The sequence below is a fragment of the Coniosporium apollinis genome (assembly GCF_000281105.1).
Source record: "Coniosporium apollinis CBS 100218 chromosome Unknown supercont1.1, whole genome shotgun sequence".
In the NCBI taxonomy this organism is placed as follows: Eukaryota; Fungi; Ascomycota; class Dothideomycetes; genus Coniosporium; species Coniosporium apollinis.
In genome coordinates, this window is record NW_006913263.1 from 252,033 (window position 1) to 275,366 (window position 23,334).

A 23,334-nucleotide genomic window follows, 5' to 3' on the forward strand; every position below is an offset into this window, starting at 1 on the left:
GAGATGTCCGCAGCGAAGCCAGTGACTGCCGACTGCCAGCCCAGTTCGTAGTCCTCGCCCTTTCCCAGTGCCTCTAGGGAAGCCTTCAACCCTTACTCCTCCATCTCTTCCCCCTCTCCCATCACCCCCGCCGGAATCCGCCCCTCACTCAACTCCTTCTCCAGTCTTGAAATCTCCGCCAAGCTCTTCGCGTTCCGAATCAGCTCCTCCAGCCGCTTCTTCTCCTTCTCTGTCATGCGCACCCTGCCGGCCGCTTTCTCTGTGCCTGGTGCGCCGTTTGCGCCAGCGGAGGAGGCAGTGGTGGCGCGAGAGCGGACGCTCATGATCTTCTGCGCGAGCTCGGTGGGCGCGGCGCGTGTGCCGAAGAGCTGACGCGCTTTGGCGCGCTCGGCGTCTTTGACTTTCTGGTAGTCGAGGAAGCGGAGGGTGGGGGAGAGGTGGAGGAGCCAGTAGCGGTAGTTCTGAGGGGGCGGGTTAGAGCGCGAGCACGACAGGAGTGGACAGGGCGGCCAGTAGACTCACCTCACGACCCGTAACGGGGTTCTCGACAAGGCTCAGATGCGTCAGCTTCGGAAAGTGCGCAAGAGGCTCCAGGTCTGCCAGCTCGGCCATCTGGTTCTGCGTCAACACCAGCGTGGTGAGGTTCGGCACTGTCTTGTGCAGCGTAGGCTGTATGCTCGAGATGCGGTTGCGGGTGCATAGCAGCGTCTGGAGGCGTGGGGAGAGCGGGAAGTTGCCTAGAATTGTGATGTCGTTGTCGGTGAAGTCGATGCTGTCTTGGTCCTACATTCCGCAGCGGCGCATCAGCTGGTGGGTCTCAGCTTGTGTGAGAGGACGTTTGTGGGAGAGGAATTACCTTCGCAACACCTAGGTTCTCGATCGCGGGGATTTTGTGGCCTGCATGTCTCGGACAGATTGTATCAATGCTGCTCCTGCTCAAAGTGTAGTATCTGCTCTTCCCAGCACGTACCTCGCAGGTCCAGCTCGCGCTCGGTGAGGGGGTTGATGTAGGAGAGGGAGCTGTTGATCAGGTCTGCTGTTAACCTCATGGTTGCAAGTCGTGCGCAGTATCGCGACTACAAGAGTGTGCGTCAGTCGTTCGAGTTGGTGGCTGATGGCTGGTGTACTGTAATGTGTCTTTGGCCAGAGGGTTTGTGAGTGTGTCAAATTCTGGGTGAATATGGAATATGTTGTTTCGAAAAATCTGGGGTTGGAGTGAGGTCAAACTCCATGCGCCGGTTTCTGCCTCAGGCAGCACGTCATGGCAAGGATAGTATCTACGAGTTCAACGACAATGGAGAAGGAGACACCCTCATAACGCTCTGACGACATCAATTGTGATTGTGTCTTGCTTTCTCTCCCAGTTGATAAGAGGGTTCCTCTGCTGCTGCCAATACTAAGAAGCTCCGGGTGACAAGACAAAGTCAAAATCTCAACGAGTAACTAGGCTTTTGTGGTGGCAGTGTAGACAGCCTGAGCTAGGCTAAGCACCCCTGAGCAACGCAAGGGGAGCCTGTTGTAGCTCTCCCCTCTGGGCTCGGGTATAATTGCGCTGCGGTGTTTTAGCTAAATTTCCGCCACGGCTGTTGCCTAAATTCAACCACCTTCAATCCTTCGAAGTTATCGGTGTGTGCACTTATACCACTTACTCTATCGTGGAGAACGTCTATCCGTACTACTCGAGATTCTCTCCGTCGTTTCTTACAAACAAGAACTTCACCTAGCTGTACGGCGTAAGCATTCCTCACTAGAACACTCTTAGGGGGCATTTATTATCTCCGGTTTGACTCCAATTTCATACTTGTTGTCATGGACGAAATAATGTCTGCTGACAAAGATCAGTCCTACCGCGGCCTAGTGCTCTGAGCTTCGACAACAGGCTAGAATGGCATCCACCAGCTTCTGCAAGCAGTGCGAATCCATTATCATCGATAATGGTAAATGGGGAGGCTACGAGGCTACAAATTCTACAGGCAACACAGTGTTAAAGTGGGACGAACTGGACTTCGGATCCGACTATATACGACATGACACCTATCCTGATTTCCCGGTTCTCGAAGCGTCGGCCAGGACTGGCTGCGACTTTTGCAGGTTTCTTATGGATGCCATCAAGACGTTCTATTCACCAATATTCGAAGAACTGCTTGAATTCCAGCAGGCTAGCCGTACAGTAACCATACAGCGCTTTCGGTATTTCCGAAACATACGCCGTGGTCTTGCCAGGCAGGATGTAGCACATGACGACCCATCACGCAGCGGCCCTTCCAATCTACGGTTTGACTTGGACATCCCGGACTCGGTCTCGTGCCTCGGTTATCCTGCGGACTTCGAACCTTATGTGACGTTTGACGTGTTAGCTGAGCTCGGTATTTCACTTCGTGCTTAAGAGGTCAAATGAATTACTAAGGTTGTTAGAAAACCCTATCGCGCAATACCTGCAGATTTATCGCCGGCCCTTACGTGGGCCTCTATTGTCGCTAAGTAACGCTAGCGTGATTAAAAGCTGGATTGAAGTTTGCGCGAAATGTCACAAATCATGCCAGGAGACTCTCGGCTACCTCCCCTCAAGGTTGATTGACGTTGGCGACCACAGTGGGTTACTCGAACCTCGCTTGATTGAGACACATAATTCGGGCCTTTCCTCATGCGATCCTAAATCGTCCCGCTACATAGCTCTAAGCTACTGCTGGGGCCCTCTTTCATCGAGTAGGCCGCTACTTAAGACTACCACGAATAACTATAACAAGATGCTTCTCACCATTCCATTGTGTGAGATGCCGCAAACTCTCCAGGATGCCGTTATAATAGCTCGGGCTCTTGAGTTCCGCTACCTTTGGATCGACTCGTTATGCATTATTCAGGATAACACCAGTGACTGGGAGAAGGAAGCTATACGAATGATAGATACGTACAGTCACTCTTACCTCACTATTGCCGCAATGTCCGCTGCATCATCACATGATGGGTTCCTCTGCCGTAAATTAGCGCCTCCGACTCTCAAGGTACCTTGCCGGTCTATTAATTCTCAGATCGTGGGTGCTTATTTTCTAAGAGCGGGTGAACTCCAAAGTGAGATGTACGACGCTGTAGAGACTTGTCCATGGAGCAAGCGTGGCTGGACATTTCAAGAAGAGATTTTATCTACAAGAGTGCTATACTTCGGTACATCCATGCTGCATTTTCAATGTCGGGACAGTCTTAGGCAAGAGTGCACAGATGCAAGCCTTCCAGTTATAAGCAGCGCTTTACGCAAAGTCTTGAAGCCTTATCAGGCGGAAAGCGAGGCATACAGCTTTTGGTACCGCAAAGTCTATAAATATTCAGACCGACAACTGACGTTCCCAAACGATATACTACCGGCCATATCTGGACTCGCGCGTATCGTAAAGTGTGCACTAGGTGGCGATGTTTACCTTGCCGGTCTTTGGCGCGATGACCTTGCTATTGGCCTTCTTTGGTACCCAGGTGTAAGGGACAGACCAAACATTTACAGAGGCCCGTCCTGGTCATGGACTTCCCGTCTTGGCGCTGTTACTTGGGATCGCGCACTCATGAACAGGCGTAATATTTCCGTTGTCGAGCAGTGTAAAGTCATCGATACGAGAACTACCGTTCTAGGCAATGACCCAATGGGTCCGGTCACGAGTGGCTACCTGACTTTGTCTGGCAAGCTCAAACACCTTCGTAAAACCCAGGTACTGACTCGGCCATCAAAGTGGGCGGCGAGAGCAATTCAAGTAGTGGAAACGTTCGCGAGTTTCCAGGACATCGTTCTCGACGGTCGCACAATTGCTTTCGGACGAATGGATGAGCCACTGCCCGAGGACGCAGGAGCACATGAGTCGGGGCAGATCACAGACATATGGATGCTATTACTGGCGAAAGTCACCGTTCTAAAGACGGAAGACTCAAACATAGAGTACCACCCAGAGCTAGTGGGGCTGCTACTCGCATTGGCAGAGCCAGACGACACTGACCGAAAAACTTGTTACCGCCGCATTGGTGTGTTTGATATGGATGTAGAGGACAGCAACATTGCCTTCCCAGATTCCGATTCGTTTCAGACAATAACAATAATCTAAAAACGAACACAAGGAGAACAAGTTATTCGAGGTCTATACGAAGCTATAGCATGCAAACAACTATAGTGGCTAACATTAGCGCGATAAACTGTCCATTGACATTAATCAAGGGTAGAAAGACCCACATCATTATTGAAGCAGCGTCAGTTTTGTTACTTCTCGTGAATACATCCTTAAGACGAAATACAGACACTAAGGATTCCGCGCTAGTGCTACGCCGGCAGCTCTAGAGCATCTAAGTAGAAGGTAAATAGTCTAAGTAGTAGATATGCTAAGAGTAAGCTAAGAGTAATAAACTATAGTGTATCTATAGATTACGATTGTGGAATAACATTTTATATTTTTAAACCCTAGAGCTAATCGTGCTAACTATTCTACTTAACTCAGATATGAGAGAGCCTTTTTAGGCGCCCTCCGAGACATAAATAAGCTAGGGTGAGGAATCACCTATACTTACTTATACTTACCTCAGCTCGCGCGAGCGTAGGGCGACGATACTTACCTACTAGAACAGGAAAGGAAACCTATAACCGCGCGCAATTATCCTATCGGTAGGTGGGTGACCACTAGCGAATACCTACTGCTGTATGTTTTTGCCTCTTGCCCCCTTTATTTCGGCTTCACAACTCGTGAGCTTTTGTTTTGCAGGCGCGACCTAGTAGTAATATGGTCACTAAAAATCCAACCTATCCATGCGTAGCATGTTGGTACTGACATTGCCTATTTCACTGGTCAGGTCCTCGAAGCTTTGCTATGATGGATTACAACAAGGCCGCATTGCGTGCACCTTTAATTGGTAGGCGAACTGTGGCAAGCATATTAAACCAGAAGCTCTAGAGGGAAGCGATATACATCAAGCACCCTGAATTTAATCCCAGTTCCTACTAGATGCGAGGGAGCTGACGGCCAGCACTTCCGGCTCCCACCGAAGAGGATCATAAAAAGTTCCGAGCCCACAACACTACTGGAATACATAGATGACGCCCGACCGATCCACCGAGACAACCATCCCATACGGATGCTCCAACAACGCAACGTCCGTAATAGTATCGAGGTGGCTCTTGAGCAAAAGTTGCTGCTGCAGCGACATGAGCGAAGACCTCGATGGCTTCTTCCCCGCGTCGCGTTTCCCCGATGAGTTCGACGATCCCGCCCTCCCCTCCCCTGCCCTGCCCGAAGCACCCTTCTTTCCCCCCTGCTCACCCTCCACCTCCGCAGCCAGCTGCTCCGGCGTCATCTCCTGCACGATGATCGTCTCCGTCGCCGTCGGCTTGGCACGGTACACCGGCTTCGGTTCCTCGAGTCCCAGCCCGCTGATGACCATGGACGACTCAACGCGATCGCGGTTCGTGTCCCAGTACCTGACCTTCCAGTCCGGGCCAGCAGTCAGCATGAAGAAATGTCTCGGCTCCGAGCCATCTTCCGGGACATGCGTGCCGAGCGCCAGAGCGCGAATGCCACGATCCGTGCCGCCGCTGCTGGGCTCCAGGTTCCTGGTCGCGAAGCGGCTGAGCATGCCGCCCGGGCGCTCTTCGTCGACGTCAATGAGGGTGTGGCCTTTGCTGGTGTCCTTGCAGTCCTTAGTGCGGTAGATCGCTTTGCAGGTCGTCTTCTCGATGTCCCAGACCGTGACCTCGCCTTGGCCTGTTCCGCCCGCGATGCAGACGCGCTTGTGCGAGCCCTTGAGCGTTTGCATGCGGATGCGGTGGATGGGCGAGGCGCCCGAGAAGGCCCAGCCTTTGAGCCGCAGCCGGAAGCGCAGGTCCCAGAGGTCGAGGACGCCGTGTGTAGTGCCGAGGAGTAGCCAGTGGTGTTTGCGGTCGATACAGAAACAGGTCGGCGTGCCGTGGTGAATGGGATTGTTGAGCTCGTACAGCTCAGTCATCGTCCGCAACTCTATTGCCACGACGCGCGAGTTGTTGGTAGCTAGCATGAGTATCGATTGGCTGTCTGATTTGAAATGCTCCGCCCACACCGCGTGTTCTTCAGGTAAGTGGTACTCGCGTAGCATTACTGGTTTGCCGAATCGTGGCCCTCGAGCCTCGTTGCCTTCCGAGTAATCGACCTTAACCACATGCACGCTACCGTCGCTCCCAGTACTGATGAAGCAATGCGTGTTTTCGATGAAAGCCAGGGCTGTGACCGCGACCCCTGCAGCGTGCTTGTACGTCGCCCTAGATCTGTGTGCCACATTCCGCTCCAAGCGACCAGTATCCCATACCTTCACCGATCCATCGTCAGAGCCGGTGATGAAGAAAGCATGATCAGGAGCGACAACCACTCGGTTGATGGCACCCGTATGCTCTCCCATCGTTGCGACGAGGTTGCCTTCAGGTCTCCAAGGAATAGATGAGTTGAGCCCACTGCTGCGCTTGATCGGCTGCCTGCCACTCATTGGCGTTACTAATGGGCCAAACTCCACGTAATCTGCCGGATAGTTCTCAAGGTAGAAGGAATCGAGAAGCTTCAGAACACTGGGATCGTGGCCAGTGTACGTGTGGACTGCCTGATACTTCCCTTCTTTCGCCAGTGATCGATGCTGCTGTTGCGCCAATGCAAGCGGCGACGGCTTCCTTTGAAGAGTTCCATCGCGCGGTTGCAATCCATCCACTTTACCGAAGGCAGTTGCAGATGTTGTCGAGGTCTCGGCCTCGGCCTTGCTTGGTGGTTGATTTCGGCTTATTAGATTGATAGCAATGCTCTTGTTTCGTATCGGGTGATTGTGAGATCCAAGACTCAGGTCTCCATCCGATTCCAGGGAGGATGGCATTCCATCATGCGCAGTGTCTTTCGAGGTTCTGTTAGGCACCTGGAGAGACCGCCGATGAGGGCTAGATTTTGAAGAGGGGAACAAGACCCCTTCAAGCTGACCTGGTGACGTTGGCAGAGCTGGTGGTTCTAGCGCAGCGGACCCGTTACTGTTCGGACGGTCGGTATGTCCGTTCGTACGGGGTGCTACGTGGTGAGCGTTGGCATCGTCCGCTGTTGTCGACGCGTCAAGCAATGCGTCAGCAATCGTGTGAGGTTTTGTCTCCGCATATTGCATTTGGCCATTTGGGCTCAGGAGGTCTACATTGTGATCGAAGAAGACGATCTGGGGATTGATCCCCAGATCTTTGAGCTTCACAATGTCATTGAAGATGGGTGGCGTCGGCGTAGACTCTTCCATCTTTTTCCGGCGGGCTGATTTCCAGATGTACTCTCGCAAAGCAATGAGCTTGAACTCATCATCCGCGGTCATTCCAATACTGCGGAGGCGTGCAAGCCATTTTTCATCGTCTTCATTCTTCGGTACTCTCGAAAGAGATTTTGGCCCTAGGTCTCTAGCCGATACGGTGGGTACAGCCTCGTTTGCTGAACTGAATGAGAAGGTCCGTTGCTGCTGTGCTGGCTTCCAGAATAGTCCATTGTCGCCCTGTAGAGCCCAGGTAGATGCTAGATCCAGCACAGGCCGAGGAAGGGGTTTCCTCAACGAGTCTAAGAGCTTTATCTCAGAGAACTCGGTAGGAAGCACTTTGAGGTAGGGTTTGACTAGTGGTACGATGATGCTGTGGTTATCGGCAGTTGAGAGATACGTGGTAGCAGAGGACACAAACTGAGCTGCTGCTTCTCGGATCCATATATTCGGGTGAACAGTGAAGCGTCCGATAACGTCGACAAGTTCCCAGGTCTTTGAGCGCTGGAACAGACCCAGCTGTGCAATGGAGGCCAAAGATGTGATTACCCGCTCGACAACGAACTCTTCAGGGTCAGTCAAAGCTTGGATCATGAGCGGTAGTATGAACTCCTCGAGACTTGCACCGCCTACGTAGGTTGCCACACCAACGATAGTCTCGAAGAAGGCACACTTCAGCATCCAGTCTTTATCATTCAGATAGGTGTTGAGATGGCTAAGTATGACATCATTGGCTCTGGGATTTCCGAAGAAGACGCAGAGATTAGAAACCGATCCTAGGAAAGCCCGTTTGACCGCAGACTCCCTGTCTGTGAGGAGAGCCTTCGTAGGAACCTCGAAGTGCCTGAGGAGATCGACCCGGGCACTGTCGAAGAGCTCACGGAACGTATGATGGCCTGCTCCGTTTTCCTCACCTTCTGAACCCGAACTCGGCAATGAGCCATCAGCTCGTAAGGCCTGCATCATGTCCAAGAATCTTGATGCTGTAGTTGCCAATGGAGCCAGGCAAGATGCATACGCTGCTCGCACCAACTGGCTGGGCTTCATGAAGGCTTCGTTCCCAAACGGTAACTGTAATAGAAGGTAGTCACGGAACAGGTACACGTTTGTCGGCGAGACAACCGACACAAGGTCTATCTAGCTCATATCAGATTCATTGCTTTGATGTTAGAGCAGGCAGTACACTTACAAGCTGTGTCATATTCCGGAGAGCCGTCACTTTGACCATGTCGGACTTGTCATTGAGAAGAGAGACCAAATAAGGTAGTATGCGGTCAAGCTTTGCCTCATCGGTACACCTCTCGGCAAAAGCCAGCATCAACTCACAGGCTCGGAGGCGAGCTTTCGCCCGAGCTGTAGTTCGAAGCGCCGCAACAACCACCGTCAGGAACATTAGTGTGCCGTCGTCGACTGTCCGGCTCATGGAAGCAGATGCTTGATGTTGGTAATTTGGAATGTCTATGTGGAGAGGGAAAACATCATTCCATTTCTTCGGGGTGGACTCTCGCGGTTTGATCGATTCGCTGTCAGCATCATTGTCAAGGAGATATGTTATCTTGTCGAAATCGTAGTAGATCTTGTCAATGCGATTATCTGACTCTTCGGATTTCTCAGATCCTATCGGTCCATGGCCGGACGAGGGATCCGTAATGGTGTACATGTACTGATGCAGAAAGTTGAAGAAATAGTCGGGAAATGTCTTCTGGCGCCAAAAATTGAGGTACTCCTCGGCCGAATATCTTGACTCCGGTTCCAGCTGGATCATGTGCTGCACCAGTTCGCGGACAGCTTTGTCTTCGATCTTGTTCAGATGCACATGTTGTGGCTCATACTCGCCGGCGCGGTATCTGAACAGCTGACTGTAGTTGAAAATCGGTGTCTCAAGGAAGATCTCAGCGATCACACAGCCGACACTGAAGATATCCATGGCCCAAGTGAGCTTGCCGGTGCCCTCGTTCGAGCTACCAGCACCTAGGAACCGTTCTGGCGCAACATAGCAAGTACGCCGTCCTGAAGCGTCGAAGTAGAAAGAGAAGTCCGCAGGATTGTCTTCCGGCAAGTAAATCGGCTTGAAGCTGGACGAGAAGTCCGCTAGGTACAACCAGTTCCACGAGGTTACCAGGATGTTTTCTGTCTTGATGTCGCCGTGGTAAATGTTCCGAGCGTGACAGTCCCGCACAGCACACAGCAGTTGAAACGCCAACCATCTCTTTTCGATGTCCTCTAGGAATGGTCGAGTGCTCATGCGATCATAAAGTGAGCTGTGGATATACTGGCGGATGAGATATCCGTTGGTGGGTGTCTCCAGAATCCGATGGTAGGCCAGAGCATTTGGTATTTGGGCCAGTTCTCTGCGCTCTTCCAAGAGCGCGTTGACATAGCGGTCCAGTTTCATGCTCGCGTAGGGCTTCATGGCCACTTTTACGACAACCAAGCCGTTTCGATGCCGTGCCCGTATGCATTTCATCAAACGTCCATCTCCCAGCGACTTCTCGTAGGAAAGATCTGACAGCTCCGGCACATCGATAGTCGCCGACCCTGCCGAAAGGGTCGTGAGGGAGTAGCCTTGCCCCATGATGGTCTAACTTGAAGGTAATGGTCCTGTTATCGTTGATCAAGGCGAGGAGGCCGTCCCAACGAGGAAGCAGCCATGTTCGTCCGCCTCACAAGAGCTGAAATCGAACGTCTATGCCAGCAAGTCCGCTCCGGATGACTTGCGGGCTTCGATACGACGTTTGTTCCTGTTTGTTCCTGCACAAGACCTGGACAAACAAGGTGTGACAGGCAGCGTGTGACGCGAGTGACGCGAGTCAGTTAACGGACAATCTGCCAGACGCGCGGCAAACGTTAAGCGCCGGACATCAAGTTGTTCCATCCCTATCCTCGTACCTACCATGAATGAGGGTTGTTTCCGAGCTGCTTTAATATAACCGTGGTATGGCGAACAAGAGGTTGAACATTGTGTTCTTCCACCCCGATCTCGGCATCGGTGGCGCAGAGCGTCTTGTCATCGATGCCGCCGTCGGACTGCAGAAGCTAGGCCACACAGTGACCATATTTACCTCCCACTGCGATCCCAAGCACTGCTTTGACGAAGCTCGCGACGGTACGTGATCGACCCCTGCATTCCTACTCAAGTATTTGCTCATGACATCGAAGGTAGCTGAGACCATCCCAAAGGAACCCTCGACGTCCGCGTCCGTGGCAACACCCTCGTCCCGCCCTCCCTCCTTGGCCGCTTCGCGATCCTGTGCGCCATTCTCCGTCAGCTGCATCTGATACTGCAGATCTCGGTCTTCTCGTCCGAACTCAGCAGGCTGCAGTCGACGGTCTTCTTCGTTGACCAGCTGAGCGCCGGAGTGCCCTTGCTGCGCCTGCTGCAGCCTAACGCGAGGGTCCTCTTCTACTGCCACTTTCCTGATAAGCTTCTAGCCAAGAAAGGCGGATGGGTCAAGAGCTTCTACCGCGCGCCATTTGACTGGCTTGAGAGTTGGAGCACGGGATGCAGTGACTCGATTGTCGTCAATAGCAAGTTTACGAGAAGCGTGTTTGGGGATGCCTTTCCCGGCCTATGGGGCAGACAGCCGGCGGTTATCTATCCATGCGTGGATGTGAAGTCCGACGATGACGCTGAGAAGCTGGACAAGGGGTTGTGGAGTGGGACGAAGGTGCTGCTTAGCATAAATCGGTTTGAGCGCAAGAAGGATGTTGGATTAGCGATACGCGCGTTTGCGGGACTGAGTGAAGGGGAGAGGGAGGGCACGAGGCTTGTTATTGCTGGTATGTCTCTAGTCCGGGGGCTACTTTTATTCCACACACTTGCCAGTAGCTGACCCGACACCCAGGCGGCTACGACCAGCGCGTCCACGAAAACAGCTCCTACCACACCGAACTCTGCACCCTCGCCGAATCTCTAGGTCTCAAGGTCGCCACCGCCAGGACCGTCGTCAGCGCTCTCGCGATTTCTCCAGACGTCCAGGTGCTCTTCCTGCTCTCTGTGCCGAACACGTTCAAGTCCACGCTTCTGCGCTCCTCACGACTGCTCATCTATACCCCGCGCAACGAGCACTTCGGCATCGTGCCGCTCGAGGCGATGCTCGCTGGCATACCGGTGCTTGCGGCTAATGAGGGCGGCCCAACTGAGACGGTGGTGGATGGGGAGACGGGCTGGCTGAGGGATGTGGGGAAGTTGGAAGAGTGGACAGAGGTCATGAGACAAGTTTTGGTTGAGGGGGACGCGGAGGGAAGCTTAAAGCGGATGGGACATAAGGGGCGGGAGCGAGTCAAAGCTGAGTTCTCCAAAGAGAAGATGGCGGAGCGCTTGCAGCAAGAGATATCTGACATGATGAGCAGGCCACGGAAGCCCCGTATTGGCGTTACTGCGGTGGTCATCGTGGCAGGGCTTGTTGGGGCTTTGGTAGGCTTGATAGCTTGGATAGTTGTCTACGCGCTCTGAATATGTATGAGTGCATGAAGACATCTCAGTTGCAGCCACGTTTCGTCACACGTTGTTGATCGTTGTGCGAACCCCAATATGTTCCTAAACCCTGTCTCGCACAGTCCTCCACCGTGCTCCAAGGCTTCTCCTTGTTACCTGCCGAGCTTTCACCCGGGTTACTCTCTGATCAGCAACAACCTGGCAGCTCTTGAGCAACTCATCTACGCTTGCTTCTTTGCAGCTCACAGGTCTAGTGCCCACCCGGTGGTTCCACCATGAGGCCCTCAGGCTGCATGTGCATCTAGGCACTGAAGAAAGTGCTACGCTTGAAGGCTCGAAGTCACGGCTTGACGCCCGCCTGGAATGTAGCTCAGATGGCCCAACCAGCCGCCTTCTTTGCGGCTCGCTGCTTGGACTGTGCCGCTTTGGCAGGCGCAAGGGGTATCGGCGCTGGCTCGTGCTCTTCGGCCGCATCATCCTGAATGTCAAGGACCTGCATGCCGCCAACGAGGTCATCATCCGCAGCCAAGGGTGACCTTTGAGCATCGATGTGCGCATCCTCTCGTGCATCGCCTTCGACGCGATCGCTGCTGTCGTTGGTCGCGTCCTGCGAGACCTCCTCCGCTTCCTCGTCACTGCCCTCTCCATCAGCTGCCGCACCGTCCCCATCAACGCCGACTTCTTTCATGTAGCTCTCAAGCTCCTTCGCCATCTTTCGGCTAAAGCCACTAGCCTCGACTTCGACATCCAGTCTGCGGGCACCGTCTTTGCCAACGTCTTTAATGGCGTCAGAGAAGAAGGGGCCCGGTTCATCGCTGGTGAAGTGGAAGCGCCGCTCGAAAAAGCGCTTTACGCACGCTACGTCGCGGTCGAAGTAGTAGGCGGCGTTGGGATGGTCTATGCTGACCATCTGGGGAAAGTCTATGAGGATGGGCACGAGGTTGATTTGCGAGTGGGGGGCGTCGGTTGTTGAGGGTGCATCCGCATTGGCGGACGGTTCGCCGGATGGATCGGTAGCAACAGCGTCCGCCTGGCGAGTGGCGGACGGATTTGTCTCAGCTTCCGTAGCCGTCTCCTCCTTGATGAGGATGTTGAACTCATTGAAATCACCGTGAATAAGCCCGTACTTCGCAAGCCGCATGATCATAGCCAGCAGCTCCGCGTGCAAACCCGCCGGATCCGGCACCTCTGAAATTTGGCGTAGTGGAAAAGCGTCAATCAGGCTCATGACAACCGTATGCCTGCTTTGCGCGACGGGCTCCGGGACCGGAAAGTTGTTGTCCTTGAGCGCCTTCATGAATGCGTATTCCTTCAGGGCTGCCAAACGGCTCATGTACATCCACGAACCGCTAGATCGGTTACGCAGGTAATCGCGGTTTGCCTTGACGGTCCTGAAGGAGATACGGCCAAGCCTGTGGATTTTGAGGACTCGTTGGACGCCGCTGTTGGATGCAACGACATAGATATCTGACTCCTTGCCAACTCCTATTTGGTTCCCAACCGAGTAGATAGCCGAAGATTTACGGTGCGTGTTCAGCGCCAGATAGTCAAGGCCGCCATATGTGAGTCTGTAGCCGTCATACTTCGCATTCTTCACTTTGCCGATCAGGTTTATTTTTGCGAGGTTCGATATGGATTTGTGAACACCGCTGCCGCCGCGGAGACCGGATATTTGCGCAATCAGGGGCGTGGGGACAACTTCGTGGTTTTTACTACCCATCTCCACCTGCGGAGGCCTCATCAGCTGTTAGTTCCGAGAGCTGCGGCCGAAAGGGTTGGAGGACGTACTGCGACGAGGACACGCCAGTCCTCGGCGGTGAGGTAGCGGATTGCCCGGGTGTCGAGCTTCATATTGACGGCGCCGAAACAGTCAGTTTCGAGTTACGGGTATATGGTCTTCGTGATTCAAAGGCATTGCGTCGTCGCCAGAAATTATTCTGTAAGGCGGCCGCTTGATCTTCGGGACAACGCGAGGCGACGGAGCTCCCAAAGGTTTCCGTCAGACGCGCATCGATAGCTACATACACAGCCAGCACCTTCCATCTTCTCCATCTCCACCACTCCTCTCACATTCTCCTACACCAAACTGCTCGGACACACCTCGACGCTGCGTACTCCGATCTTGATCCAAGACCAGCACCGTCCTTGACGCCCTCAGCCACTCTCCCCACACACAAAGCTCCCAAGATGGCGAAGGAGGATGGGAAGCCCACAGCTACCGACAAGGGTAAGGGAAAAGCAGTGGACGGTGAAGAGCATCCAAATCACCCCGAGGCAGACAAAGATGGAAAGGCTACAACCAACGGGGCAAAGCCGGACCTACCGCCGGAAGAGCTCAGCGAGGAGGATCAGCAGCTCAAGAGCGACCTGGACATGCTTGTGGAGCGGATACAAGGGGATGACCCAAGTCTGTACAGGCCGGCGCTCGAGAAGATCAAGGAGTTCATCAAGACCTCGACGTCGTCGATGACAGCGGTGCCCAAGCCGCTCAAGTTCCTACGTCCACACTACGAGAGCCTGGAGAAGACGTACGAATCATGGCCAGAGGGTGACGATAAGGTAGGGCTGACACCATCTTGATGTTTGAGTGGTACTGACAATGCCTCAGTCCTCGCTCGCAGACATGCTCTCAGTCCTCGGCATGACCTACTCCGACGAGAACCGCCACGATTGCTTGAAATACCGACTACTCTCACCTTCGCACGATCTGGGATCATGGGGTCACGAATACATGCGACACTTGGCGTTGGAGATTGGGCAAGAGTTCCAGAACCGAATGAATGAGGACAAACCGACAGAAGAACTCACCGATCTTGCCCTTACTCTCGTCCCGTTCTTCCTCAAGCACAATGCGGAAGCCGACGCAGTGGACATACTCAGCGAGTTGGAGATGATCGAGCAGATTGTACAGTACCTGGACGAGAACACCTACCCTAGAGTGTGTCTGTACATGGTCAGGTGAGTGTTCTCAAGACAGAGCCTGCTGAAAGATCGAATCGCTAACAGGCAAACCAACAGCATGGTCCCCTTGCTCACATACCCCGACAACGACCGCTTTCTCCGCACCGCGTACAAGACGTATCGACAGTACAAGCAACACACTCAGGCCATAGTACTCGCGATCCGGCTCAACGACAAGGAATTGATCGAAGAGTGCCTCAACTCAACCGATGACAAATCGGCCAAAAGGCAAATGGCTTTCCTCATCGCCAGACAGCGCATAGTTCTCGACCTGCCCGAGGGAGAGGAGGACGACCAGTTGGCGGAGTGCTTGAACAATACCCGGCTATCGGACTACTTCAAAGCTCTGGGCAAAGAACTCAACATCCTGGATCCGAAGACGCCAGAGGACATCTACAAGACCCACCTTGAAAGCAGTAGGACCGCAGGCTTGACCAACACGGATTCGGCTCGACACAATCTTGCAAGCGCATTCGTCAATGCCTTCGTCAACGCCGGTTTCAGCTCCGATAAGATGCTTCTGACGGACGAGAACAAGAGCAGCTGGGTATGGAAGACCAAGGACGAGGGCATGCTGTCAACCGCTGCCTCGCTGGGCACGCTGCTGCAATGGGATGTTGAGACAGGCCTGGACAAGATCGATCCTTACACAAACATCTCGGACAACTACATCAAGGCCGGCGCAAACCTTGCCTACGGCATCATGAACTCAGGCGTACGGATGGACTCGGATCCTGCATTGGCCCTTCTAGGAGAGGACTCTGACTCTGGTATTTTCCACAAGAATCTGCATATTCGAGTGGCTTCGATCATGGGTCTCGGCATAGCGTACGCCGGATCCAACAACGAAGCGGTGCTCAATCAACTCCTCCCCATCGTGACTGACACCGACCTCGACATGCAAATCTCCGCAATGGCCGCCCTCTCGCTAGGTCTAGTATTCGTCGGATCAGCCAACAGCGACGTGAGCGAAACCATCATCCAGACCTTCCTAGACGAGGACAGAGAGAAGCAACTCAAGGACAAGTGGACACGGTTCATGGCTTTAGGCCTCGCGCTCCTATTCTTCGGGCAGCAAGAGGAAGTAGAAGTCATCCTCGAAACCCTCAAAGTCCTCGACCACCCCATGTCCAAGCCAACCTCAGTCCTCGCAGAAGTCTGCGCCTGGGCCGGTACCGGCGCCGTCCTGAAGCTCCAGCAGCTCCTCCACATCTGCAACGAGCACATTGAAGACGACAACGAAGAGAAGAAAGGCGACGAGCTCCTCCAAGCCTACGCCGTCATCGGCCTCTCCCTCGTCGCCATGGGCGAAGAAGTCGGGCAGGAGATGGTGCTCCGGCAGTTCGGCCACCTGATGCACTACGGCGAAGCCAACATCCGCAGAACGGTGCCGCTGGCTATGGGCCTCATCAGCCCCAGCAACCCCCAGATGAAGGTATACGACACGCTCTCGAGATACAGCCACGATAACGACAATGATGTCGCTATTAATGCTATCTTCGCTATGGGACTCCTGGGTGCGGGGACGAATAATGCAAGGTTGGCGCAGCTGCTAAGACAGCTGGCGAGTTACTACCACCGCGACGCGAATGCGCTGTTCATGGTGCGGATAGCGCAGGGGCTGCTGCACATGGGCAAGGGCACACTCTCCGTCAACCCCTTCCACACGGACCGACAAGTCCTGTCGCGTGTTGCGGCGGCTGGTCTGCTCACCGTGCTGGTCTCCCTGATCGACGCAAAGCAGTTCGTGCTTGCCGAATCTCACTATCTCCTTTACTACATGGTCACAGCCATGTATCCAAGGTTCCTGATCACGCTGGACGAGGAGCTCAACCCGCTAACTGTCAATGTGCGCGTCGGCCAGGCGGTGGATGTTGTGGGGCAGGCTGGCAGGCCGAAGACGATTACGGGGTGGCAGACGCAGAGCTCGCCGGTGCTGCTGGCGTATGGTGAGAGGGCAGAGTTGGAGGATGAGCAGTATATCAGTCTGAGCAGTACGTTGGAGGGGGTGGTAATTCTGCGGAAGGTAAGCTCGCCTTCTCCCTAGCGATCACGATGTGATAAGTTCAACGGCTAACTTTTCGTAGAACCCTGCATGGAAATCGACTTGAGTGCCGGTCAGATAATCGCTGTTTGTTGCTATCGTGCATTCTCTGGGCTCTCATAGATTCGTGACGGTGCCTGAGCACCCTGGGCATTGTACATCTAGAGGAAATACCCCATCCTTTGGGAGTTTTCAATTACAGTCCCTTGCCGGATGTCCACGAGTTTTGTGTACGGCTATGGTATGTGTTTTCCATTCGCTGTCTCCTGTTGTCCGCACTCGAACCATGTCCAACAAATTTCGTGTCAATGCTTCAGCTTCGCAATCACCACACCACCATTGCATGAGATGTTTCCCTCAGTCACCAGGTTAGACTGCCTCGCTCCTCTAATCTACTCCATCACCTCCCATTTAGTAAACTATTTGGTAAACCAGATTCATGGCCGAAGCCAGTCCAAGATCTAGGACAGCCCGTCAATAGCTGCGTGCCAACTCTCCCCTTTCACCATCAGACGTTACCGCAGACCGAAACATAAGGACGGGGCCGGCGTGCTAGTCTCAAGGGCAGGGAGGCGGAGTGTACCTTTGCAAGTGACTATTGCACATCCATAGCTTAGGCTTGTGTATTGAGAGCAGGACGCAGATACAACGGTACCTAATGTCATTCGCATATGCTTGCCCTCTGAATCAAGACCGAGCGTAGACCTTTCACGGTGCGCCCTTGTTCAAAAAGACTAGAGTCACACAGACCGAGGCAATGAAGTAGTCTAAGTAGGGAGGTAGAGGTATGTACAAGGAGGGCCCCGAGATTGGACGTTTTCCAAGACGACCAGAAGCAAGACTGACACACCGTCAAGATCTATAGCCGCTCTTCACTGGCGCAATGGTCTGACGATGAGGGTGCCGCCACGGGGTATGTTCCAAAGCGCAGTGTTTGTTGGCAAATCGGAGCCATGCGGCCAACGGAGAATAGACACATGGCAGAAGGCATGAACCGCGCCGGAGTTTCTGAACCTTTCGTTTCCATTGGCTATCGTCCTCAATGCCATGATCCCGATGCGGGGACGCTCACGGAGATAACCCACTCGGCCAGAAGACGACCACTGGCTGCAATTCGCAATCCTGGGCGGTGCAAACCGTATCCACACTCTCGGGCGCACAAGTTCACGAGCCGTTCAAGGTGGTCCCAGCCAGCACGGCAGCGCCTATGATTCCCCCATCCGTGGCTTCCCGTAGCACCACCCGCTTCTTAGCGTTCCTCGGCGAGCCCTTGCTGACCAGATTGTCTATCCAGTTCTGGCAAGTCTCCAAGAAGCCCGGATACCGCGAGATGGTCCCGCCGGTATATCCGACTACCAACTCCTCCACAGCGCCGGAGACGTCGATACCTTCCGTAGGATCGTCATTGCCACGTCTGCTGAAGCCGGGACCTTTGGCTTCCGGGTCCTCCAGATCGATCTCCCCTACGCACGCGAGAAGTCCCACAGTAGCAGCGGCAATTAGCGCTGAGGACCGGACTTGCACTGCACGGGCTACGCCTCGAAGCATCTCCACCTTTTCCACCGACCACTCGAAATTGCTATTCTTGGATGGAGTGGGAAACATCTCGTCCAGCTTTTCGTAGAGTAGGTCATCATCGTCTTGCGCGACCACAGTGGCGAGGAATGTTGTCGATATAGAGTTCTTCTTCCTCAAGGCAGTGGGCATTCCTTTCCCTCCACCGCGACGGCCCATGAAGTCGACCATGACAAGCCGGACGAGCTCGCCTAGATAGCGGCCTGCGGTCATGTACTCGAATGGTTGGAAGCCCGGTGCGTCTGAAGCTTTGTCAAGCACCTCGTCCCAATGCGTCTTCATGCCTATGCTGTCAAGGGGTAGGTCTGTGCCTTTGATCGTCCATTCGGTGTTGATGACGATTTTGGTGTCTTCTGGGTCTGCGCCTTGTGGTAGTCTTATGGACTGCCTTTTTGCGTCACTTAGGGCTTTCAGCTTCATTGGTATCGTGGCGTTACATCCTGTACCGACAATGAGACCCATGACTGCCCTGGAATTGGGAGCCGACTTGAAGGCGTATGCCAAGGACGCAAACGTAGCGACGGTGTCGTTTGTTATGGCGGCCACCCGAAGCCTCGGCAGTTTAGAGATTTTTCTACTCTTCGTTGACGGTTCCGTGCTACCGTTCTCGGCTTGAGCGCCGCCATTCGTTATGTGCTCCACACAGTGGCGTGCATATCCTGAAAGGAGCATGTTTCCCAGGTTGACATCTGATGTGATTGCAAAGCCTTTGCCCATAGGCATCAACGTCGCCTCCGATAATGAATCTTGCTTCATGGGAAAGCTGAAGGTGATGCCTAGCGCGATCTCATCGCCCAAATCGTCCACTCCCGCATTCATGGCATCTGCGATGACTTCAGCTATACAGTCGCCGATCCAGGAAAACAGGTCCTCGGCTTTATCCATCTTCAAATGCTCCTCTATCGGCCATGCTTCCTCGTGAGACCTCCTTATCTGCGCAACGCCAGGCACGTTCCCTTCCGACGCTGCGGTGTCGTCGTTGCCGAGAAGCTCAACAAAGCCAACTCTCAGATTAGTCCCGCCTACGTCTATTGCCAAGAATTTTCCCTTCTCTTTCCCTGTCGGAAGCTTCGTCACTGGTGTCGGGAGGAAATGCTCTTCTGACTCTTTCGCAAGGTCTGCGAACGTCTCTGCATACAAGCAGGCAAGGTTATGGAGCTTCTTGTCGTTGATGAGCCATGTCAGAGGTTCTAAGACTTGTTCGAGGGCGTCCCCAGTGAATTCGGGATATCTTAGGTATTCCATATTGGGCGGGTCGGACGCAGAATGTTTTTTCTATGCCTCCACCAACAGTGACTACACCAGAAAGGCACTTTTCACCGCCGGCTCCCGAGCTGGTTGATTGGACTCCAGAGGGTGAAGCTTGAAATTGCAAGGTTTCCTGATGTGCTTTCGCTAATAATCCTTGGGTAACTCGGCGGTACAGATGTGGAAGAGCCACAAGTAATGGCAAAACCCCTCTACTAGAACGGAATCATCTATTCAGAAACGAAGTGGACGCTTCTCTTTTGTACACAGTGGCTCGGAAACTAGAATTACTCAAAATGCTCAACACTAGCCGCCCTGGAATTAATGAAACGATGGCGGTTCAGTAAGGACAAGAGGGTGCAGGAAGAGTGCCACAGCATACAGAAGTGAGTGAGTGGACTATGAGATATAGGGAAGGCACTGTGACCTGCGAATGTAACTATGCGGGTGCGAGGATGCGGGACTTGAGGCTCCCCGATCGTGGTGGCTTGCGCGGCTGCGGAGATTTCCTGGGGTCGCAGGGAATTGAGATGCAGCCCTATGAACGATCTTGTCGGAAGCATCACCGTCCGCATTCCAAGTACGCAACAACGTCTCCGAGTCCTTCTTCGCGCCTACATACCACCTCAGCCCTCAACGTCTCAAGCAACTAGCAGACTAAGCCATGGACGAGAAAACAGAGCTTCTCATGCCTCCGCCGGAAAGCACCCACCGGCACATCCTCCGCCGCTACAACGCGGGCCGCTTCCACGCAGCAGCCTTCGTCTTAGTCCTAGCTCTCTACTGGCTTCTCTCCAGCTTCCAATGCCAACGCGATGCGTACAGAGCTGTGCAAGACATATCGACGAAGACCAAAGTACCGCTCGAAGCCCACATCATGTCCAAATGCCCCGACGCGCGGGACTGCCTCCGGGATCTCATCCTCCCCACCATGCAAAACGCTTCCGGCAAAGTCGACTTCACACTCTCCTATATCGGCAAGGTCTCATCCCACGATGACGAAGTCGAGTGCAAACACGGACAGGGCGAGTGTCTGGGCAACATCCTCGAGCTCTGCGCAGCGTCGCTGTATCCCGACCCGAAGATTTATCTGGGCTTTACGATGTGCTTGTCGAACAACTACAGCTTGATACCGCAACGAAACTTTGTCACGGACTGTGCGTTGGAGTATGGAATTGATTTCGACAAGTTGAATGATTGCATGAGCAAGGATGATGGCTCGTATGGGGTAGGGCTGCTCAAGGAAAGCGTACAGAGGAGTGCAGAGGCGAATGTTACGTATAGCTGCACTGTGAGTTTTAAAGTTCGGGATTGATGGTGCTCGTTCGCTTACCCGCAACAGGTCCGCCTGGACAACAAGGTTCGGTGCATTCGAGACGGCGGTCGGTGGAAGGACTGCGAAGGCGGATCATCCGTTGAAGCGCTTCTTAAGGATATCAACGAGCTCTATAACGCTTCTTGAATCGAGCTACCAGAAAACATCATCCAGGAGTAAAGGTCTTTTCAATGCAAGCCATCTAGCCCTGACCACTACGAGCGTTCTGCAAATAGAGTGCCACGAGTAGGGCCTACCATTGATGTTGGAACATTGATCCAGGAGTCACATGTCAGGCCCAGCGCACCGTCTCCCGGGCGCTAAAGCTTCTCAGTAATAGCCTGCAATCGGCGGCTCTTCGAGAGTTGCCCGACACTCTGCGGAAAGGGAAGTTATCACCGGATGAGGAGAGGGACAGTTTCTGCGGAACGACACAAATATGAAAACTGCCAGGATAGTCGAGATGCCTTTGAGAGTCCCTCAGTCAGCCTTTCTTAATCTGCATCGCCATGCTGGCGCTTGTCACGTTCCTCATCGCATTCTGTTCTTCAACCTGTGCCGTTGTGCTCACGTCCGCTAAAGTCTCCGCGCTCATCGTAGGACCAAGGGCGCAGTAGACAAGGTATCAATGTTATGAGAGGATTTAGACGAGAAAACCACACTTGAGGCCAATCATGAAACCAACGAGTACGTCGTTGTATTCGCGGCGGGACTGCCTCTTACGCTGAACGAGGACCTTCATCGCGAATGCCGCCCGTGCTCTAAACGAGGTATGAACGAGTTCGCTCAGACTGCGACGTTTTACGGAAGAGCCGATATTGCCCTTTTGGTAAGCGTGCCTCGAAGCTTCGTAGGGTCTGAGCTGGTGTCCTTTAGTACTGGAAGATCACGCCCCCAAGTCTGGCAATGTCAGTGCTAAGCTCCACGATGCAATCGATCAAACCCCTGCATTGCACCTGAACGAACAGTTTAGGCATCGCTACTTAGGATTACTCTCGTCGGTCCATCAGAATAAGCACCGAAATGTGGTACAAACTGCCGCAGCACAAGAGTTCTCTCGGCGCAATGCTGTTTGGACGCCACCGAATGCTTTCTGCAACATCCGCCTTCCAATGGTCCAAACCTCGCCTGCTTTACTTACTGAAACTCCCCAAACTCGCCATCATCGAATCCTAACTCCTGCGCCGTCTGCTGCTTCGGCTCATCCGGCGCAGGCCGCCTCCTCCTGTCCGCCTTAACCTCTGCAGCACTCGGCGGCGGCGGCAGAAACGGCACTGCTCCCCCTCCATCTTGCCCAGACGATGGTGGCGGCTTTATGCTGAAGAGCGCATTACCACCTCCGACGGCCGTTTTGTCTACACCTTGAGCTCCCGCATCTTCCCTCGCCTTCCTTCCCTTACCTCCGATATTCACCGTAATCGTCTCCCCCTCCTTTAAACTAAAATTTCTCTTCTCTGGCTCCGGTTCCACCCCAGCTATCTTCCCCCCGCCCCTTGCCCGTCCACCTGACTGCGCTCTTCCAGACCCAGCCACCGCAGCGGCAGGTCCCTCAAACCCCAACACCCTCCTCGCGTCCTGCAGGGCGATGCTAAAGTCAAATGCATCACTACGCTCTTCGAACCCAATTCCCAGCACAGCCTTCCGCCCGCCCTCACCAACAACGCGCACAGCAAAGAAGCGCGAGCTATCCAGCGCCTGCTCAACAGCTTGAGGGGATGTATACGGCGCCGCAGCGAAGAGTTGGCCACTGCTCGGGTCTTCCAGCAGCAAAGTCGTCGTCACCGTCTCCTCCTGGGCTTGTGCATTGGACGACTGGGGCGCCGGAACCGCGGTCTCGAGAACGCGGAGCCGCGCGGTGAAGATGAGGCGCTGGTTGTTGTTTGCGGTCCAGGTGGCGGCGGTGTAGCCTTTCGTCGAGGTTGCGGGTGGGATGTTGTAGATGTGAACTTTGGGCGCGATGTAGAGGATGCGTTGGATTGCGTCGGGGGGAAGGGGACGGCCTGTTGCGGGGTCTATGGTGGACATTGCAAGGGATTTACATCCGAGTCTGGATTGAGATGGTGTAGATATAAAGTGACTTCAGGACTCAGCCGCAACCAGCAGCGAGCCGTCGAATTGGCGCGGAGAAGTGGGAGAGGTCGAGCTTCATGGTTGGACTGCGCGGGTTTCTGGTGAGGTGGGATGGTTGTGCAGCGACCAGCGCACCCCATGCAAACCCCGAACGCCGCTTCTGATCATGTGATTTGAGATCATGGCTTCTCCTGAACGACCACTCCTCCCAGTGCGTATATGGCCGCCAACCACTCACTGTTCTAAGGAGGAACGGTCACTTTGCATAGAATGTCGCGCCAAATTGACTGTAATGCACCATTTGATGGTCTAACAATGCTTGGCCCAATTGACCACAACATCTTTCGACGGCAGAATGCTGCAGAGCGAACAACTCACAACTACCACAAAGAAAGTTTGACGACATCGCCGACGCTGGGTGACTCG

The 23,334-nt window shown here is 53.9% G+C and overlaps 8 protein-coding genes across 8 annotated transcripts; 3 read left to right on the top strand and 5 right to left on the bottom strand.

Moving 5' to 3' along the window:
• Positions 1–92: 92 nt before the first annotated feature.
• W97_00089 (uncharacterized protein) lies at positions 93–1,049 on the bottom strand (the record flags this gene model as incomplete). The annotated part of the gene is made up of 4 exons (XM_007778006.1): positions 93–461; positions 523–783; positions 857–897; positions 971–1,049. The coding sequence occupies 4 exons, from the start codon at positions 1,047–1,049 to the stop codon at positions 93–95; spliced, it is 750 nt and encodes a 249-aa protein (XP_007776196.1).
• A 3,994-nt stretch (positions 1,050–5,043) lies between these two features.
• On the bottom strand, positions 5,044–9,832 carry W97_00090 (VPS15 protein kinase; the record flags this gene model as incomplete). Its single annotated transcript, XM_007778007.1, has 2 exons — positions 5,044–8,394; positions 8,447–9,832. The coding sequence occupies 2 exons, from the start codon at positions 9,830–9,832 to the stop codon at positions 5,044–5,046; spliced, it is 4,737 nt and encodes a 1,578-aa protein (XP_007776197.1).
• Positions 9,833–10,194: 362 nt separating this feature from the next.
• Positions 10,195–11,713, top strand: W97_00091 (uncharacterized protein; the record flags this gene model as incomplete). Its single annotated transcript, XM_007778008.1, has 3 exons — positions 10,195–10,363; positions 10,438–11,037; positions 11,103–11,713. 3 exons carry the CDS (start codon positions 10,195–10,197, stop codon positions 11,711–11,713), a joined length of 1,380 nt encoding a protein of 459 aa, XP_007776198.1.
• Positions 11,714–12,065: 352 nt separating this feature from the next.
• W97_00092 (Atypical/RIO/RIO2 protein kinase) lies at positions 12,066–13,546 on the bottom strand (the record flags this gene model as incomplete). The annotated part of the gene is made up of 2 exons (XM_007778009.1): positions 12,066–13,421; positions 13,484–13,546. 2 exons carry the CDS (start codon positions 13,544–13,546, stop codon positions 12,066–12,068), a joined length of 1,419 nt encoding a protein of 472 aa, XP_007776199.1.
• Positions 13,547–13,882: 336 nt separating this feature from the next.
• On the top strand, positions 13,883–16,767 carry W97_00093 (26S proteasome regulatory subunit rpn-1; the record flags this gene model as incomplete). The annotated part of the gene is made up of 4 exons (XM_007778010.1): positions 13,883–14,254; positions 14,304–14,653; positions 14,714–16,682; positions 16,744–16,767. The coding sequence occupies 4 exons, from the start codon at positions 13,883–13,885 to the stop codon at positions 16,765–16,767; spliced, it is 2,715 nt and encodes a 904-aa protein (XP_007776200.1).
• A 1,097-nt stretch (positions 16,768–17,864) lies between these two features.
• Positions 17,865–19,520, bottom strand: W97_00094 (uncharacterized protein; the record flags this gene model as incomplete). The annotated part of the gene is made up of 1 exon (XM_007778011.1): positions 17,865–19,520. One exon carries the CDS (start codon positions 19,518–19,520, stop codon positions 17,865–17,867), a length of 1,656 nt encoding a protein of 551 aa, XP_007776201.1.
• Positions 19,521–20,187: 667 nt separating this feature from the next.
• W97_00095 (uncharacterized protein) lies at positions 20,188–20,985 on the top strand (the record flags this gene model as incomplete). The annotated part of the gene is made up of 2 exons (XM_007778012.1): positions 20,188–20,814; positions 20,866–20,985. The coding sequence occupies 2 exons, from the start codon at positions 20,188–20,190 to the stop codon at positions 20,983–20,985; spliced, it is 747 nt and encodes a 248-aa protein (XP_007776202.1).
• A 990-nt stretch (positions 20,986–21,975) lies between these two features.
• On the bottom strand, positions 21,976–22,863 carry W97_00096 (uncharacterized protein; the record flags this gene model as incomplete). Its single annotated transcript, XM_007778013.1, has 1 exon — positions 21,976–22,863. The coding sequence occupies one exon, from the start codon at positions 22,861–22,863 to the stop codon at positions 21,976–21,978; it is 888 nt and encodes a 295-aa protein (XP_007776203.1).
• Between the last annotated feature and the right edge of the window lie 471 nt (positions 22,864–23,334).